Source organism: Nerophis lumbriciformis, linkage group LG22 (assembly GCF_033978685.3).
Source record: "Nerophis lumbriciformis linkage group LG22, RoL_Nlum_v2.1, whole genome shotgun sequence".
NCBI classification, from domain to species: domain Eukaryota; kingdom Metazoa; phylum Chordata; class Actinopteri; order Syngnathiformes; family Syngnathidae; genus Nerophis; species Nerophis lumbriciformis.
Window position 1 is genome coordinate 41,102,459 of NC_084569.2, and position 17,500 is coordinate 41,119,958.

The window sequence follows — 17,500 nt, forward strand, 5'->3', positions numbered from 1 at the left end:
CGCACTTACACCAAAACAATTTTTTCTTGTGTTTCAATCGGCAAGCAAAAGATGAATTCGATTGTCATGAAAAAAGCAGAGTAATATACCAGAAATATAGTCTGTTCAAAATGAGTAGTTATACTGGGAGTCAATGAGGCCTTAAGAACATGAGTGTATACTTAGTTTATATCCTATTCTACAACAAAACTCCTTGGTGGAATGTCTGGCAGCAAACCTTAAACTGAACAATCATGTAATAAAAAAAGGTATTGCTATATATTACCGTATCGATATGTTTTCCCCACACCTTTTTTTTAAATAAATGTTACTTGCTTTGTTAATTAGAGACCTTAAAAGATGTTAGTGGCTCTAGTCTATTCATGTTTTGCCTCTGTCTGCCAAGTCATCATGTGTTCATAGATGTGGTTTGTGATGTTTACATGTAGAACCAACTGGAACAAAGCAGTGCAAATGTGCAGCAAGGCGAGGGAATTTGCGCTGGCCCTGGCCATCCTGGAGTGTGCCATCAAACCAGTGGTCATGCTGCCCATATGGAAAGACTCCCTGGGGCACACAAGGTAATGTGCGTACGTCACCACCCCAGTCGGTGCTCCGGCTCCACAACGTTACAGAACAGTCTCTCGTCTCAGGCTGCATCGCATGACCTCCATGGAGCGCGATGACAAAGAGAAGGTGAAGAAACGGGAGAAGAAGCTGGAGGACGAGGAGACGCTGCAGCAGGCCACGTGGGTGAAGTACACCATTCCCATCAAGCATCAGGTAAAACTACTTTTATATCACATAACATACAACAGAAACACTAAACCCAAAACCAGTGAAGTTGGCACGTTGTGTAAATGGTCAATAAAAACAGAATACAATGAAGCCGGCGGCGTTTCTGGGTGTTGTTGATAAATGGCTTTGGCTTTGCATAGTAGAGTTTTAACTTGCACTTGCAGATGTAGCGACCAACTGTATGTTACTGACAATGGTTTGCTGAAGTGTTCCATGTGGTGATATCCTTTACACACTTGTTGATGCAGTACCGCCTGAGGTATCCAAGGTGTGTAATATCATGGCTTACGTGCAGTGATTTCTCCAGATTCTCTGAACCTTTTGATGATATTACGGAGCGTAGATGGTGAAATCCCTAAATTCCTTGGTTGAGAAATGTTGTTCTTAAACAATTTGATCAGGCATTTGTTGACAAAGTGGTGACCCTCGCCCCGTCCTTGTTTGTGAATGACTGAGCATTTCATGGAAGCTGCTTTTATACCCAATCATGGCACCCACCTGTTCCCAATTAGCCTGTTCACCTGTGGGATGTTCCAAATAAGTCTTTGATGAGCATTCCTCAATTTTCTCACTCTTTTTTTGCCACTTTTGCCAGCTTTTTTGAAGCATGTTGCGGGCATCAAATTCCAAAGAGCTAATATTTGTAAAAAGCTTTCTCAGTGTGAACATTAAATATCTTGTCTTTACAGTCTATTCAATTGAATATAAGTTGAAAAGGATTTGTTGTATTCTCTTTTTATTTACCATTTACCGTATTTTCCGCACTATAAGGCGCACCTAAAAACCACAAATTTTCTCAAAAGCTGACAGTGCGCCTTATAACCCGGTGCGCTTTATATATGGATTAATATTAAGATTCATTTTCATAAAGTTTCGGTCTCGCAACTTCGGTAAACAGCCGCCATCTTTTTTCCCGGTAGAACAGGAAGCGCTTCTTCTTCTACGCAAGCAACCGCCAAGGTAAGCACCCGCCCCCATAGAACAGGAAGCGCTTCTTCTTCTATTGTAAGCAACCACCCGCCCGCGTAGAAGAAGAAAAAGCGCGCGGATATTACCGTACGTTTCATTTCCTTTGTGTGTTTACATCTGTAAAGACCACAAAATGGCTCCTACTAAGCGACAGGGATCCGGTTCATGAAAAGACGCAATCTCTCCATCCGCACACGGATTACTATTTCACAGCAACTGGTATTCCTGTGAACCGCACTGTGGATACAACGGGAGCACGTACGGTGAATATTCGCACCACAGGGAATGAGAAGTCATCCTTCACTGTGGTTCTAGCTTGCCATGCTAATGGCCAGAAACTTCCACCCATGGTGATATTCAAAAGGAAGACCTTGCCAAAAGAGACCTTTCCAGCCGGCGTCATCATAAAAGCTAACTCGAAGGGATGGATGAAGAAAAGATGAGCGAGTGGTTAAGGTAAGTTTAAGTTTACGCGAAGAGGCCGGGTGGCTTTTTTCACACTGCTCCGTCCATGTTGATATACGACTCCATGCGCGCCCACATCACGCTGGTTTTAATATATTATTAAAGTTTGACTGACCTATCTGACTGTTTTTTTGACATTCCTTTAGCGCAGTTAGATGCGGCTTACAACACGGGGCGGCTTATAGGTGGACAAAGTTTTGAAATATGCCGTTCATTGAAGGCGCGGCTTATAACCCAGGGCGCCTTATGGTGCGGAAAATACGGTACACAACCTGACAACTTCACTGCTTTTGGGGTTTGTACATATCACAATTTATCTGTTTTTTTCTGGACTATAGAGCACAGATATATAGGTTGTGAAATAAGTTATTTAGACAGAAATATTGTTTAAATGTTTATTTATATACCTTAATTGTTTCCAAACAGTATGGCAGTAAAAGGGCTGATCAAACAAAACAGAAGTCATGGTCATGGACCCACTAGCTGCGCAAGCTAGCTCTCCAATCAGCTAAACAGACTCAATAACTCCACGGTGACGTTTTGGTGAATTCACTGAGGAATTTGTGAAAATGAAACAATACAAAAAGAATGTCATTGTAAGTTAATAATACTAACACAGACACTTGTAAACGTGTTAGCATATTAGCTCATGCTAACGACGCTAGCTTGATTACATTACGATAGCATGTACAAATATGCATGAAAACACTCCAACACACATGGGACACTTTAGTAAGTAAGAATAGTTTTAGTTATATTGTAAAACTGAGGAATGAATGAAAAATCCATAAGAGTAGAAAGAAGACAGAAAGGTACTTGTACTTTCGGTTTAAAGCTTTAAACAGAAGAGCGCTGCAGTGAGTAAAGTCATCCAAAAGATGGCGCCATAACAAACAATAACACACCTTTTATTGTAATCGCCTTGTTGTGATATATAAGCCGCACCGGACTATAAGCCGCAGATATATACGTTGTGAAATGAGTTATTTACACAGACAAAATCTGTAGATGTTTATTTACATACCTTAATTGTTTCCAAACGGTGTCTGTAACACGGCAGTAAAAGGGCTGATCAAACAAAACAGAAGTCACTAGCTGCGCAAGCTAGCTCTCCAATCAGCTAAACAGACTCAATAACTCCACGATGACGTTTTGGTGAATTTACTGAGGGATTTGTGAAACTGAAACAATACAAAAAGAATGTGTGAGTTAATAATGCTAACACAGATACTCTGTGTTAGCATATTAGCTAATGCTAAGGACGCTAACTTCATTACATTACTGTAGCAGGTACAAATATAATAATAATAATAATAATAACTGGGATTTATATAGCGCTTTTCTAAGTACCCAAAGTCGCTTTACATGTAACACCCATCAATCATTCACACCTGGTGGTGGTAAGCTACTTTCATAGCCACAGCTGCCCTGGGGTAGACTGAAATATGCATGAAAACACTCCTACAGACATCACATGGGACACTTTAGTAAGTATGACCTGTTTTAGTTATATTGTAATATTTTTATTTTTTATTTTGTATATTGTTGCTTGTAGTGGTGAATTTATAGAAACAATCGCTATGGACGATTAGAAGAGAAAACGGCGCTTTTCCTTCCGGTTCAAAGCTTTAAACTGCAGGAATTAATTTACCCACAGCACGTGCAGTGAGCGAACTCGTCCAAAAGATGGCGCCAAAGCAAAGACAATAACACCGTTGAAGTGTCTTTGCATGTGTTTAGTAAAAACTAGCGAAGAAAAATCCATAGGCACCGTTTCATAAGCCTCAGGATTCAAAGCGTAGGAAGAAACTTTAATTAAGTGCTTTATTTTTGTGCTTTTTTGACTAGGTGTGGAAGCAGAAGGGGGAGGAGTACAGAGTGACAGGATACGGCGGCTGGAGTTGGGTCAGTAAGACTCGTGTGCCTCGTTTTGTTCCCAAATTGCCGGGAAACACAAACGTAAACTACCGTCAAGAACTAGAAGGTAAGAAACAATCTTACCCCCAGATATAATTCAGCTGTTGCTCACGTGTGTTGTCGTCACCACAGCCAAGATGAGCAAGGAACATGCCTGTAAAAAGGAAGAGGACAAGATGGAGACGGCAGCAGAGGACAAGCAGCAGGCCTCATCTCAAAGCTCCTCTTCTGAACAAGACCACTTGTCCAAAGAGGAAGTGAACCCCACAGGGCAGGAGCAAGAAAAGACAGAGGTTGAGCCCTGCCTTAACGCTGCTCCTTCAAATGAAGAAAAAGGTAAGCAATATTTCTAGATTACTGTTTGAGATACAAATTGCAATGTCCCAAAAGTTCCAATAAGCATTAAAGGAGTCATATTATTATTAGAGATGTCCGATAATATCGGCCTGCCGATAAATGCTTTAAAAGGTAATATCGGGAATTATCGGTATCGTTTTTTTTTTTTTTGTTTGTTTTAAATTAAATCAACATAAAAAAACACAAGATACACTTACAATTAGTGCACCCCCCGCCCCCGCCCCCCCCTTCACACTCATTCACACAAAAGGGTTGTTTCTTTCTGTTATTAATATTGTGCTTCCTACATTATATATCAATATATATCAATACAGTCTGCAAGGGATACAGTCCGTAAGCACACATGATTGTGCGTGCTGCTGCTCCACTTATAGTACTAACCTTTAACACTTAATATTACTAGTTTCTATGTAACTATTTTTATATTGTTTTACCGTATTTTCCGCACTATAAGGCGCACCTAAAAACCACAAATTTTCTCAAAAGCTGACAGTGCGCCTTATAACCCGGTGCGCTTTATATATGGATTAATATTACGATTCATTTTCATAAAGTTTCGATCTTGTAACTACGGTAAACAGCCGCCATCTTTTTTCCCGGTAGAACAGGAAGCGCTTCTTCTTCTACGCAAGCAACCGCCAAGGTAAGCACCCGCCCCCATAGAACAGGAAGCGCTTCTTCTTCTACTGTAAGCAACCACCCGCCCGCGTAGAAGAAGAAGAAGCGCGCGGATATTACGTTTCATTTCCTTTGTGTGTTTACATCTGTAAAGACCACAAAATGGCTCCTACTAAGCGACCGGGATCCGGTTCATGAAAAGACGCAATCTCTCCATCCGCACACGGACTACTATTTCACAGCAACTGCCTAAAGACTTTCAAGAAAAGCTGGCTACTTTCCGTGCATATTGTAAAAACAAGATAGCTGAAAAAAAGATCCGGCCAGAGAACATTATCTACATGGACGAGGTTCCACTGACTTTTGATATTCCTGTGAACCGCACTGTGGATACAACGGGAGCACGTACGGTGAATATTCGCACCACAGGGAATGAGAAGTCATCCTTCACTGTGGTTCTAGCTTGCCATGCTAATGGCCAGAAACTTCCACCCATGGTGATATTCAAAAGGAAGACCTTGCCAAAAGAGACCTTTCCAGCCGGCGTCATCATAAAAGCTAACTCGAAGGGATGGATGGATGAAGAAAAGATGAGCGAGTGGTTAAGGTAAGTTTAAGTTTACGCGAAGAGGCCGGGTGGCTTTTTTCACGCAGCTCCGTCCATGTTGATATACGACTCCATGCGCGCCCACATCACGCTGGTTTTAATATATTATTAAAGTTTGACTGACCTATCTGACTGTTTTTTTGACATTCCTTTAGCGCAGTTAGATGCGGCTTATAACACGGGGCGGCTTATAGGTGGACAAAGTTTTGAAATATGCCGTTCATTGAAGGCGCGGCTTATAACCCAGGGCGCCTTATGGTGCGGAAAATACGGTATATATCAATATATATCAATACAGTCTGCAAGGGATACAGTCCGTAAGCACACATGATTGTGCATGCTGCTGCTCCACTAATAGTACTAACCTTTAACACTTAATATTACTAGTTTCTATGTAACTGTTTTTATATTGTTTTACTTTCTTTTTTATTCAAGAAAATGTTTTTAATTTATTTGTCTTATTTTATTTTATAAAAATTTTTTTAAAGGACCTTATCTTCACCATACCTGGTTGTCCAAATTAGGCATGTTAATGTGTTAATTCCACGACTGTATATATCAGTATCGGTTGATATCGGTATCGGTAATTAAGAGTTGGACAATGTCGGGATATCGCATATCAGCAAAAAAGCCATTATCGGACATCCCTAATTGTTATGATTATTTTCTAAATGTAAAAGACTTCCTTGTGGTCTAAATAACATGTGACGGTGGTTCTTTGCTCAAAATGTTGCATAGATGATGTTTTACACATCTTCAAGTCGCTCTTGACCGTCTCTTCAGGATGTGCCGTTTTGTGGGCTGTCTTATTTACGTGCCTCCACTTTGACTGTGTCTTATCCCCCGTCAGCCATGTTGTAGTTTCTAGCGCTTCCGTATGGAGTCATAAGTTAGAACTAGGGTTGTACGGTATACCGGTACTAGTATAGTATCACAGTACTAATGAATCAAAAACGGTACTATACCCTGTTTGAAAAGTACCGGTTCCTGGGCATGACGTCACGTGGTGACATTGCTGGTTTTAGGAGCAGAGGAGCATGTTGGGCAGCACACACACACAGAGTACTTACAAGCAGACACAGTGTGTAGACAGAAAAGGGAGAATGGACGCATTTTGGTGTAAAAAGTAAAGATAAAGGTGAAGTTATAACACAGAAACACCCTCAGGAAGAGCTGCTTTAAGACATGGCTAGCTAGTTAGCCGCTAACATCCATCCACAGTGTTTTAGCTACTTCTAAATCACTAATCCTCGCCTCCATGGCGACAAATAAAGTACGTTTCTTACAAGTATCGTTATCACTGGAGGACGAGGAATAGCTAAACATGCTTCACTAGAAGGATACAATAGCTCACCGGTGTCACAATGTAAACAAATGCCATGGGTGGATCTACACCTGACATCCACTGTAATGATACAAAGTACAGGAGCGTATCTAGTCGATACTACTATGATTACATCAATATTTTTTATATTTTATTTTATATTTTCCTCTTTTTTTTTTCATTCGTATTATGTTTATAAAGTCAGTAAACATGTGGTTTCTGTCCGAAACCACATGACAGTGGTTGCTTTTTGCCATCTTATTTGTCCAGCTTCCATACTCCTTTTTATACACTTCACAAGAAATACATTGGCGGCAAACTCACTAGCTTGCTAGCTTTCTGAGACTCTTATTTTGTTAGCGCAGGCAGGATGGAGCAGCACTTTTATTGTGAAGACAGGAACGGTGCAGTCGGTCTTTAGAGTTTTGACGGCCGGTAGGACGAGAGAGTCTGTTGAAATAAAAAGTGTTTCTCGCCTTCCTGTCGGTCATTTTTTCTTAATAATGATCTGGCGGCAGCCAGCGTCATCTCACAAGACCCTCGGTTGCCGTGAATGTCAATCACGTGGCGAAAGTGTTGTCTTGGTGAAGATTGATGATCGATCATTTTTATGTCGTGCCTCCGATCGACTGACACACCCTCCGCCATCGACCAGTAGCTTGTGATTGACTTAGTGGGCACCCCTGTTCTACACGCTATAATTTAGTTCAGAGAACGTTGACTTTGATTGCACAAAATCCTTGAAATCGCCACAAATGCGCCGGGACTGAGACCTATTGCAATTGAAGCCATGTTTATTTTCATAAAAACTGTAGCGCCATGTGGGTCAGATTGCATTCACATTAGATGGCTTCCCTCACTCCTCTTTAGTACCATCCGTCATCCCCTTCCAGAATCTGTACATATTTGTCCTTAAAGGAATGCTGTTTGTCCCTGAGGTGCAGGTAGACTGCTGAGTCTAGACCTGAAGAGTTTGTTTTGCCATGCGTCGGCTTAGTGCTTGTTTTGTTTCCCCAATATATGAATTAGAGATGCGCGGATAGGCAATTATTTCATCCGCAACCGCATCAGAAAGTCGTCAACCATCCGCCATCCACCCGATGTAACATTTGATCAGAACCGCACCCGCCCGCCATCCGCCCGCACCCGCCCGTTGTTATATATCTAATATAGACGATGCAAGGCATTAGTGAGGTTATAAAGCTTTTGCCTGTTAAAGAAAGGAGACTGATCCAATGCAGCACAGACATTCGCGTGCCACGCTGTCACGACCCAGACGCACACCAGTGCGCAATCATATGGGAGCCGCGCTGAGCGCGTCTCGCTGCCGGCGACGGCCGGGTATATGGGCCCGACGCTCCAGCGCCATCCATTTTCAGGGCTAGTTGATTCGGCAGGTGGGTTGTTACACACTCCTTAACGGGTTCCGACGTCCATGGCCACCGTTCTGCTGTCTATATCAACCAGGGTGAGCCCCACCCCTTTCGTGAGCGCACTGCGCGCGGAGTGACCCCTGTTACGAGCCCCCGGCCACGGGGGTGGCGGGCAGGTAAGCTGCTTACCTGCTGCGCGTGACGCCGGCCGCGGCGAAGGCGGACGAGGCGGGGTGTTGGTGCGGTGGGCGCGGTGGTGACCCTGGACGTGCGTCGGGCCCTTCTCGCGAATCGCCTCAGCTACGGCTCCCGGTGGGGCCCTCTCGGGGGAAGGGGCCTCGGTCCCGGACCCCGGCGAGGCGTCCCTTCTCCGCTCCGTAAAAGTGTCCATCTCTTTTCTTTTTTTTTCTTCTGTTGTGGCATATACTGCAGGTGCCTGCTCGTTTTTCGTATGTGGGTAACAACATTTAACTATGTATATATATTTCCGAATTGGTTTAACTGCCACCCGCCTGAATCTATTTAAAATCAAAAAAATTTTTATTTCAACCGCCCGACCCGACCCGCGGATAAAATCTAATTTTTTTAAATTTCATCCGCCCGATCTGCGGATAATCCGCGGACTCCGCGGTTGTGCCCGCAAACCGCGCATCTCTAATATGAATCCTCATCACACTGGATAGCATACACCAGATTGGGGTGTCCGGTCTTTAGGATGCTCCAGTCTCTGTCTCAGGTTTTTGCCGGGTTTGAAGTGTACCTCGGATGTTGTGTTGGCTAAAAATTCTCAGTTTCTCAGTTCGACCTGATCCTTACACCTCCTCATCCACCCTGTCCTTGTTCCTTCTAGAACTGGATGCACTTTACACAAACGACCAGCTGGATGACAAGCAAAAACACCTTCTAAGACCAACCAAACAGTCCAGTTGCGATCGATTAGATGCCCTTAGGACACAATGACCTGAATGAGTGAGAACATCCATAGACAATGTCAAGATAATACTTAAACAAACCTTAAACCAAGTGATCAGTGCAAATGTGTGCGTTCTTTGACTCTGCTCCGTTGGACTGGAGTGCATGCCCCTTTTCTTGTCGTCTTTCGTGAAATCTTGCACTCTTTCGCCCTTCTTGGTTACCTCTCGAGGAACTCTGAAGAAATGTTTATTTTTATCGCGATTTGAATGATTTGTACGGCCGGAAACAACACAAGCGTAGGGCATTTGTAGTTCGAGAAAGGCTAAAGTACCGTACCCAGTGAGAACAGACGCTGGCCCGACCATCACCCGTATTTAACGAGCTGGATGTAATGTAAATCCAAGCAATAAGGCATTGCAGAGAAAGCTGGGAGTGTGTGTTGGACTCCATGGGGAAATACTTCTTTTATGATGCTAGTTATGGACCTTTTACGACACACGTCGTATCTATAAACACTTTATCTTGACATTATCTCCTTGCTTTATTCATTGCAGAAGAGGTTGAAAACAAAGACCGATCTTCGTCTGCTGTTCAGCCTGTAAAAGAAGAGCCCATCCAGAAAAGTCCCCAACCTAACGAGGAGTCCACTGCCCCGGAGCCTTCGTACGACGTTGTCAACGTCAGCGAAGGATTCCAGTTGCGGACCGCTTATAAAAGGAAGGTGAAGCCCTCCAAACTGGACGGACTGCTGGAGCGGCGTGTCAAACAGTTCACCTTGGAGGAGAAGCAGAGATTGGAGAGAATGAGACAAGCGGCCTTCCTATCCAAAATAACCGCATCGAAGTCTGCTTCTGTGGTGAAGACTGAAGGATCTGCATCAGCCAAACAGCCGCCTGCTGCCAGCCCGTGCGTCAAAGGTGAAGGAGACAAGGACCCACAGAAGAAAGACCCTGTGGTTAAAAAGCTGGACTTTCAGCAGGAGTACAACAGCCTGAAGACAAACACGGATGTCAAAGTGGAGTCCACGGAAATCAAACCCAGCGTGCAGGCAGAATCCAATCTTGTGCAGGAGAACAGTGGAGGGACTGCGGCACACACAGAAGTGAACGGAGGAAGCATTGGGCTCAACTGTAATACAAACTTTAAATCAGAAAGTGAGGCCAAAACTGAGAAACAAGAGGTGGCTCCAGTGGGAGACAACACCAAGAAACGTGGCTATGAGGAGATGGAGCAAGGCAGTGAGAAGACTGACTTCAGTAAGACCAACACAGAGCATGTGAATGGAGAAACTGTCACCAGTGCTCCTTTGGATTCAAACTCCGACCTCAGCGTTCCGGTCCCCAGTGATAGCAAAGAGCCTGTTAAGACTCTAATGAACGGAAACATCTCCCAGAATGACGGTTCTTTCGATGGTCACCCACCTCCTTCAAAGGTCCCCAAATTAGAGAATCATGTGGCTGAGAAAGCAGACCCTAGAACTGCTGTGAGTAGTAACAATCAGGATGTACTTGCAGTGCCCACTGATACTCAATCTTCAAGTCAATCAAGTGCCTCCTGCCTCCGTAGCAGTGACAATGGCAGTCATACGGATGATCTAAAGACCTCCACGCAGAGTGTCACGCAGTCTCAAAACCCTCAGACCGCAACAGCAAGTAGCACCGCTTCCACCAAGCCAAACTGTGGAGCAGCAGTCCCGCACAGGTCCAAATCTGCTACTGGTCCAAAGCAGGCCACCTCAGCTTCAGCCATGACCATTAGCAAAGCCTACACCACCAGTGACCGGGTCAGTCTTCTCAAGTTCTCCAAATGTAAGAAGGCCCGGTCGGGCACGGCGCTGCCGTCCTATCGCAAATTTGTCACCAAAAGCAGTAAAAAGAGCATCTTCGTCCTGCCAAACGATGACCTGAAGAGGCTGGCGAGGAGAGCGGGCATCAGAGAGGTGCCCATCTTCAGTTACAGCGCCAAGCCAGTCCTGGACATATGGCCCTACCCTTCACCTCGGCCCACTTTTGGAATCACATGGAGGTTGGGAACACTTCTGCATCTCATTTGTTCTCTCGTTTCTGTTCTCTTTAATGTGTGAATTCTTCCATTCCCAACCCGTTTAGGTACCGTCTCCAGACCGTGAGGTCTCTGGCAGGAGTCAGCCTGATGCTGAGGCTCCTCTGGGCCTGTCTCAAGTGGGACGAGATGGCCGTGAAGCCCTCTGCTGCCGTGGGTCTAACACGGAAAGGTGACTATCTGCGTTCACCGTTCTACCGATGCATCCTAACTGTTGGCTTTCTCTCCTCAGAAACCACAGACACCGATGTCACCACAACAGAGATAATCAAACGCAGAGACGTGGGCCCTCACGGCATCCGCTCAGAATACTGCATCAGGAAGATCATCTGTCCCATTGGTAACAGGGATACTCCCAAAGGTAAGGTTTGCCTCGTAGGAGATGTTTTAAGAACATTCCATGAACCGTGTCCCATTTTCCCGCGAGCAGAAACTCCGACGCCACAGAGAAAGGGCCTGCGATCAAGCGCCTTGAGGCCCAAGAAGCAGGAGTCCAAAAAGCCAACGGGGCCAATTGCTGTGGAGACGTGGATTGTTGAGGAAGAGCTGGAGTTGTGGGAGATCAGAGCCTTTGCAGAAAAGTGAGAACTAGAGTAGACGGCACACATTTTTGTAGCACACATTGTTTATGGCGGCAAACCTTTTCCACTAAGAGCTGCAGAATCAAAACCAGTACAATATTCACATTTTTTTAAAGCTCTGTGTTTGTTTTGTCAGCATTTCAACTTTCTCTCGTCACATTACACCTTAATTCCACTTTTTATGGGATATTTTTACATACTGTTGGCTTAAAATGTGAGCATGTTAATGTTATCAAGTTAACTGTTAGTATGTGTCACATACCAAATTCTAAGGTGTAGGGTTGCAAAATTAGCAAAAAAAAAAAAAAATAAAATAAAAAGTTAGCATGTGTCACATACTAAGTTATTCTACTCTAAGGTGTAGGGTTGCAAAATTAGCTATAAAAAAAAAAGTTTGCATGTGTCTAGTACCTGCACATGCCACGCTGTTGTAACACGTGGCTTGGCATTGTCTTGCTGAAATAAGCAGGGGCGTCCATGGTAACGTTGCTTGGATGGCAACATATGTTGCTCCAAAAGCAAAATTTCAGCATTAATGGTGCCTTCACAGATGTGTAAGTTACCCATGCCTTGGCCACTAATACACCCCCATACCATCCTGCCTTTTACACTTTCACCCTAGAACAATCCGGATGGTTCTTTTCCTCTTTTGTCCGGAGGACACAACGTCCACAGTTTCCAAAAACAATTTGAAATGTGGACTCATCAGACCATTTTTCCACTTTGCATCAGTCCATCTTAGATGAGCTCGGTCCCAGCGAAGTGTTTCTGGGTGTTGTTGATAAATGGCTTTGGCTTTGCATAGTAGAGTTTTAACTTGCACTTACAGATGTAGCGACCAACTGTAGTTACGGACAGTGGTTTTCTGAAGTGTTCCTGATCCCATGTGATGATATCGTTTACACACTGATGTCACTTTTTGATGGGATCCAAGGTGTGTAATATCATGTCTTACGTGCAGTGATTTCTCCAGATTCTCCGAACCTTTTGATGATATTACGGAGCGTAGATGGTGAAATCCCTAAATTCCTTGTTGAGAAATGTTGTTCTTAAACAATTTGCTCAGGCATTTGTTGACAAAGTGGTGACCCTCGCCCCGTCCTTGTTTGTGAATGACTGAGCATTTCATGGAAGCTGCTTTTATAGCCAATCATGGCACCCACCTGTTCCCAATTAGCCTGTTCACCTGTGGGATGTTCCAAATACGGTAAATCTTTGACGAGCATTCCTTAATTTCTCTGTCTTTTTTGCCACTTATGCCAGCTTTTTTGAAACATGTTGCAGGCATCAAATTCCAAATGAGCGAATATTTGCAAAAAAGAACAAAGTTTGTCAGTGTGAACATGAAATATCTTGTCTTTGCAGTCTATTCAATTGAATATAAGTTGAAAAGGATTTGTTGTATTGGAAAATTTCACTTTAAAATACATTTTAGATAAAACCTTAACAAATAAAAGACATTCATTCAAGTAGAAGCTTTTTTTAAAAGGTTCCCGTATGACTTTCTTAGAATAAAATTATATATATATATATATATATATATATATATATATATATATATATACTGTATATATATATATATATTTCTTTTTTTTTTCTTTTTTTTTATTAATTACAATTTTGCATGCAACTAAATTACCGCAGTTCATTAAAATGCAAAAGTTTGATTAATCTGATTAAAAAAGGAACGTTAAATAAAATACATTTTAGATAAAACCTTAACAAATAAAAGAGTAGAAGTAGAAGTAGAAGCTTTTTTTAAAAGGTTCCCGTATGACTTTCTTAGAATAAAATTTTATATATATATATATATATATATATATATATATATATATATATATTTTTTTTTTTTTTTTTTTTTTTAAATTAATTAAAATTTTGCATGCAACTAAATTACCGCAGTTCATTAAAATGCAAAAGTTTGATTAATCTGATTAAAAAAGGAACGTTAAAATTTTTTCTTTGGGCCGCACCTTGGCTAACCCTGGTCTAGACTATCAGTTTTGTGTTAACAAGCAAATAGGATTATGATATTAACACTTGATATGTTTTCCTTGACCTCACAGATTGGAGAAGGAGAAGTCCCAGGGACCAGATGCCTCCAAGACCAGCAGCACCATGAAGACCTCAGAGGAAGTCAAGGCCCACCTGGAGAGTCAGCTGAAACAGGCTCGATTGGCTGCCCAGCAGGTGGGAAGACGGCACATCTCAACATTTGTAGGATTTTAAAACTGCTTGTCTACTCAAAATTCTGCATTTTTAGAAACGCTTCGAGCAGCAGAGACTGTGTTCAACGCCGCCCACGCCCACAATCACAACCACCACCACCACCACCACTTCTACTAGTACGCCTGTGTCCACATTCCAGAGGACGGGTCAGGTCACATCCGGGACCAAGATGGTCTTGGCCTCCAAACTGGCCTCTCCGGTCCCCCCGCAGCAAGACAAGAATTTCCACCAATCCTTTGCTTCGTGGGTCAAGGAGGGTCAGACAAACAGCACAACAGGTAACAGGTGTTTCTTTGTGTTCTTGGTATTTTCCGGATTATAGAGTGCACCGGCATATAAGCCACACCCACTACATTTTAAGAGAAAACTATATTTTCCCATATATTAGTCACACCGGACTATAAGCTGCAGATATATACGTTTTGAAATGAGTTATTTACACAGAAATGTATGTACATAACCCTAATTATTTACACACGGTGTCTGTAACAAGGCAGTAAAAGGGCTGATCAAACAAAACAGAAGTAATCGTCATGGACCCACGAGCTGTGCAAGCTAGCTCTCCAATCAGCTAAACAGACTCAATGGCCCCGTTTACACCACACACACCGGACTATAGAGCGCACCGCTATATAAGCCGCACCTACTACATTTTAGGGGGGAAAACTAATTTTTCCATATATAAGACGCACCGGACTATAAGCCCCAGATATATACGTTGTGAAATGAGTTATTTACACAGAAATATTTTTGTAAATGTTTATTTACATACCTTAAGCTAGCTCTCCAATCAGCTAAACAGACTCAATAACTCCACGGTGACGTTTTGGGGAATTTACAAAACTGAAACGATACAAAAAGAATGTCATTGTAAGTTAATAACACAAACACGGACATTCGTAAACGTGTTAGCATATTAGCTAATGCTAAGGACGCTAGCGTCATTGCATTGCGATAGCATGTGCAAATATGCATGAAAACACTGCTACAGACATTGCACATTGCAGAGGTGTGGACTCGAGTCACATGACTTGGACTCGAGTCAGACTCGAGTCATGAATTTGATGACTTTAGACTCGACTTGACAAAATGTAAAAAGACTTGCAACTCGACTTCGACTTTAACATCAATGACTTGTGACTTCACTTGGACTTGAGCCTTTTGAATTGACATGACTTGACATGACTTGCTACTTTCCCCAAAACCCAAAGATGAAAAAGTTATCCGGGAGCGCTCCGTATTTTTCATTGTGTACTTGTCTATCAGCGTTGCGTGTGTCAGCTGGTGTGCTCTCAGTACAACAGCCAATCAAATTACATCTACTTTGTTTTCATCACACAGCATTCATCCAATCAAATTGCAGGACAACCAATGAAGAAGACATGTCCAAACCACACGTCAGTGAACAAAAAATGATGCCTAAAATAATTTCGTTTGGGTATAAAAATTACGAGGTGGTCAACACAAAACGGTTTGCAGTATGCAACACATGCGGTTCGAAAATTACTGATGGAGAGGCAACAACTTCCAACTTCGTCCGGCATTTGAAGTTGCACAAAGAACGGTAAGTTTTGAATGTAAGATAACGTTTATTGGCTAAGTAACGTGACTTTTATTTGCTGTGTAGTTAAATCAGTGAGGCTGTAAACTCACTGCTAACGTTATAACGTTATTGCAAACACGGGAATCTGTTGCAGTTCACTACCTTATTCATACTTTTTGTTCAGTGATTTTTTTCAAGCAGGGTTACGTTAGTCAATATATCACACGTAACGTTAGACGGCGGTCAGCAGCACCGCGTATTTTAGACACCTAAAAAAAGACAAAAATAGTCAAATAAAGGTCAGTTAAAATGTATACTATATTATGAATATGTGTACTGTTTTAGCTAGCTTTCTGACATACTGTTGGTTGTTTACCTCAGTGGTCCCCAACCACCGGGCCGTGGCCCGGTACTGGTCCGTGGATCGATTGGTATCGGGCCGCACAAGAAATAAATTTTTTTTTTCTTCTTTTTTTAATTAAATCAACATAAAAAACACAAGATACACTTACAAGCAGTGCACCAACCCAAAACAACTCTCTCCCCCCTTTTGTTCTGGGCATTGAACATGAAGACTCTTCCTTCACTGTTCCGAGTGGCCATGAGAGTCTTGGCAGTGCCTGCCTCCAGTGCTCCAGTGGAGCGAGTTTTCAGCCATGGTGGCATCATACTACGCCCCAACTTTTTTGTTATGTTCACGTATATGTCATGTTTTTTCAATGTTAACACTTTTGTACAAATAAGTACATTTGCACTTTATTTTTCAATGTGTTTGTTCTGTAAAGGAATGAGTTAATGTTTAAAATGACTGGTTAATAGTGCTATTATAAAGTGCAATGTCAGCACAATTTTCTTTCCTGCAATTTAAAATGCACTTGTTTTAATAAATAAATACAGCGTTTGAAAAGCATACACAATCTGTGTTAATATATTAGTCTGTGGTTAAAAGGACTTGAAAGGACTCGAAACTCAAAATGCAGGACTTGGGACTTGACTTGAGACTTTCCAGTCTTGACTTTGGACTTGACTCGGGGCTTGCCTGTCTTGACTCGGGACTTGACTCGGACTTGAGGGCAAAGACTTGAGACTTACTTGTGACTTGCAAAACAATGACTTGGTCCCACCTCTGGCACATTGGACGCTTTAGTAAGTAAGAATAGTTTTAGTTATATTGTAAAACTTACAAACGTTGCTTGTAGTGATGAACGAAGAATCCATACGAGTAGAAACGTTACGGACGTTCGGCACTTGTACGTCCGGTTCAAAGCTTTAAACTAGCAGGAAACACTATGGACATTCACCCAGCAGCAAACTCGTCCAAAAGATGGCACCGTAGCACAAACAATAACAAACCGATTCAGCGTCTTACCTTGTTTATTGTGTTTTTTAAAACTATTTGCGTTATGGACGTCAGCAAAGTCCATACATTAGCCGCACCGTTTTATAACCCGCAGGGTTCAAAGCGTAGGAAAAAAGTAGCGCCTTATAGTCCGTAATTGACGTACCTTGTTGTGTCTTCTGTATGATGCGTGCCATCAGCAGTGCAGCAGAAGTGCAGCAGCATATTCCCATCTGGGCCACCTGCCAACCTGAGGACGTACAGCACACTCCATCCCACCACCGGCAACATGAACATCAGGGCCAACAGCTCGGCTCCCACTCCTCAACAAGTACTTCTGCCTTCAACCTTATTCAAGCGTACAATACCAAAGGTGACGGTTGTTTCCGCTCCAGGTGGTGAAAGCCGGAAGCCTCACACAAGCT

General features: G+C 42.7%; 1 protein-coding gene across 4 annotated transcripts in view; it reads left to right on the top strand.

Annotated features, from left to right (window-relative positions):
* bptf (bromodomain PHD finger transcription factor) overlaps positions 1-17,500 on the top strand; it is an 89,846-nt gene that overhangs the window by 30,487 nt on the left and 41,859 nt on the right. For 2 of the 4 annotated variants that reach the window (XM_072915717.1, XM_072915719.1), the window contains exons 9-19: positions 429-560; positions 633-762; positions 4,060-4,195; positions 4,261-4,464; positions 9,877-11,347; positions 11,431-11,744; positions 11,814-11,964; positions 14,031-14,154; positions 14,228-14,471; positions 17,276-17,406; positions 17,471-17,500. The exon at positions 17,471-17,500 is cut by the window's right edge and continues 61 nt beyond it. In XM_072915717.1, coding sequence (XP_072771818.1) covers positions 429-560; positions 633-762; positions 4,060-4,195; positions 4,261-4,464; positions 9,877-11,347; positions 11,431-11,744; positions 11,814-11,964; positions 14,031-14,154; positions 14,228-14,471; positions 17,276-17,406; positions 17,471-17,500 — 3,067 coding nt within the window. The remainder of the gene's footprint in view (positions 1-428; positions 561-632; positions 763-4,059; positions 4,196-4,260; positions 4,465-9,876; positions 11,348-11,430; positions 11,745-11,813; positions 11,965-14,030; positions 14,155-14,227; positions 14,472-17,275; positions 17,407-17,470) is intronic. The other 2 variants (XM_072915720.1, XM_072915718.1) reach the window with 2 other exon arrangements.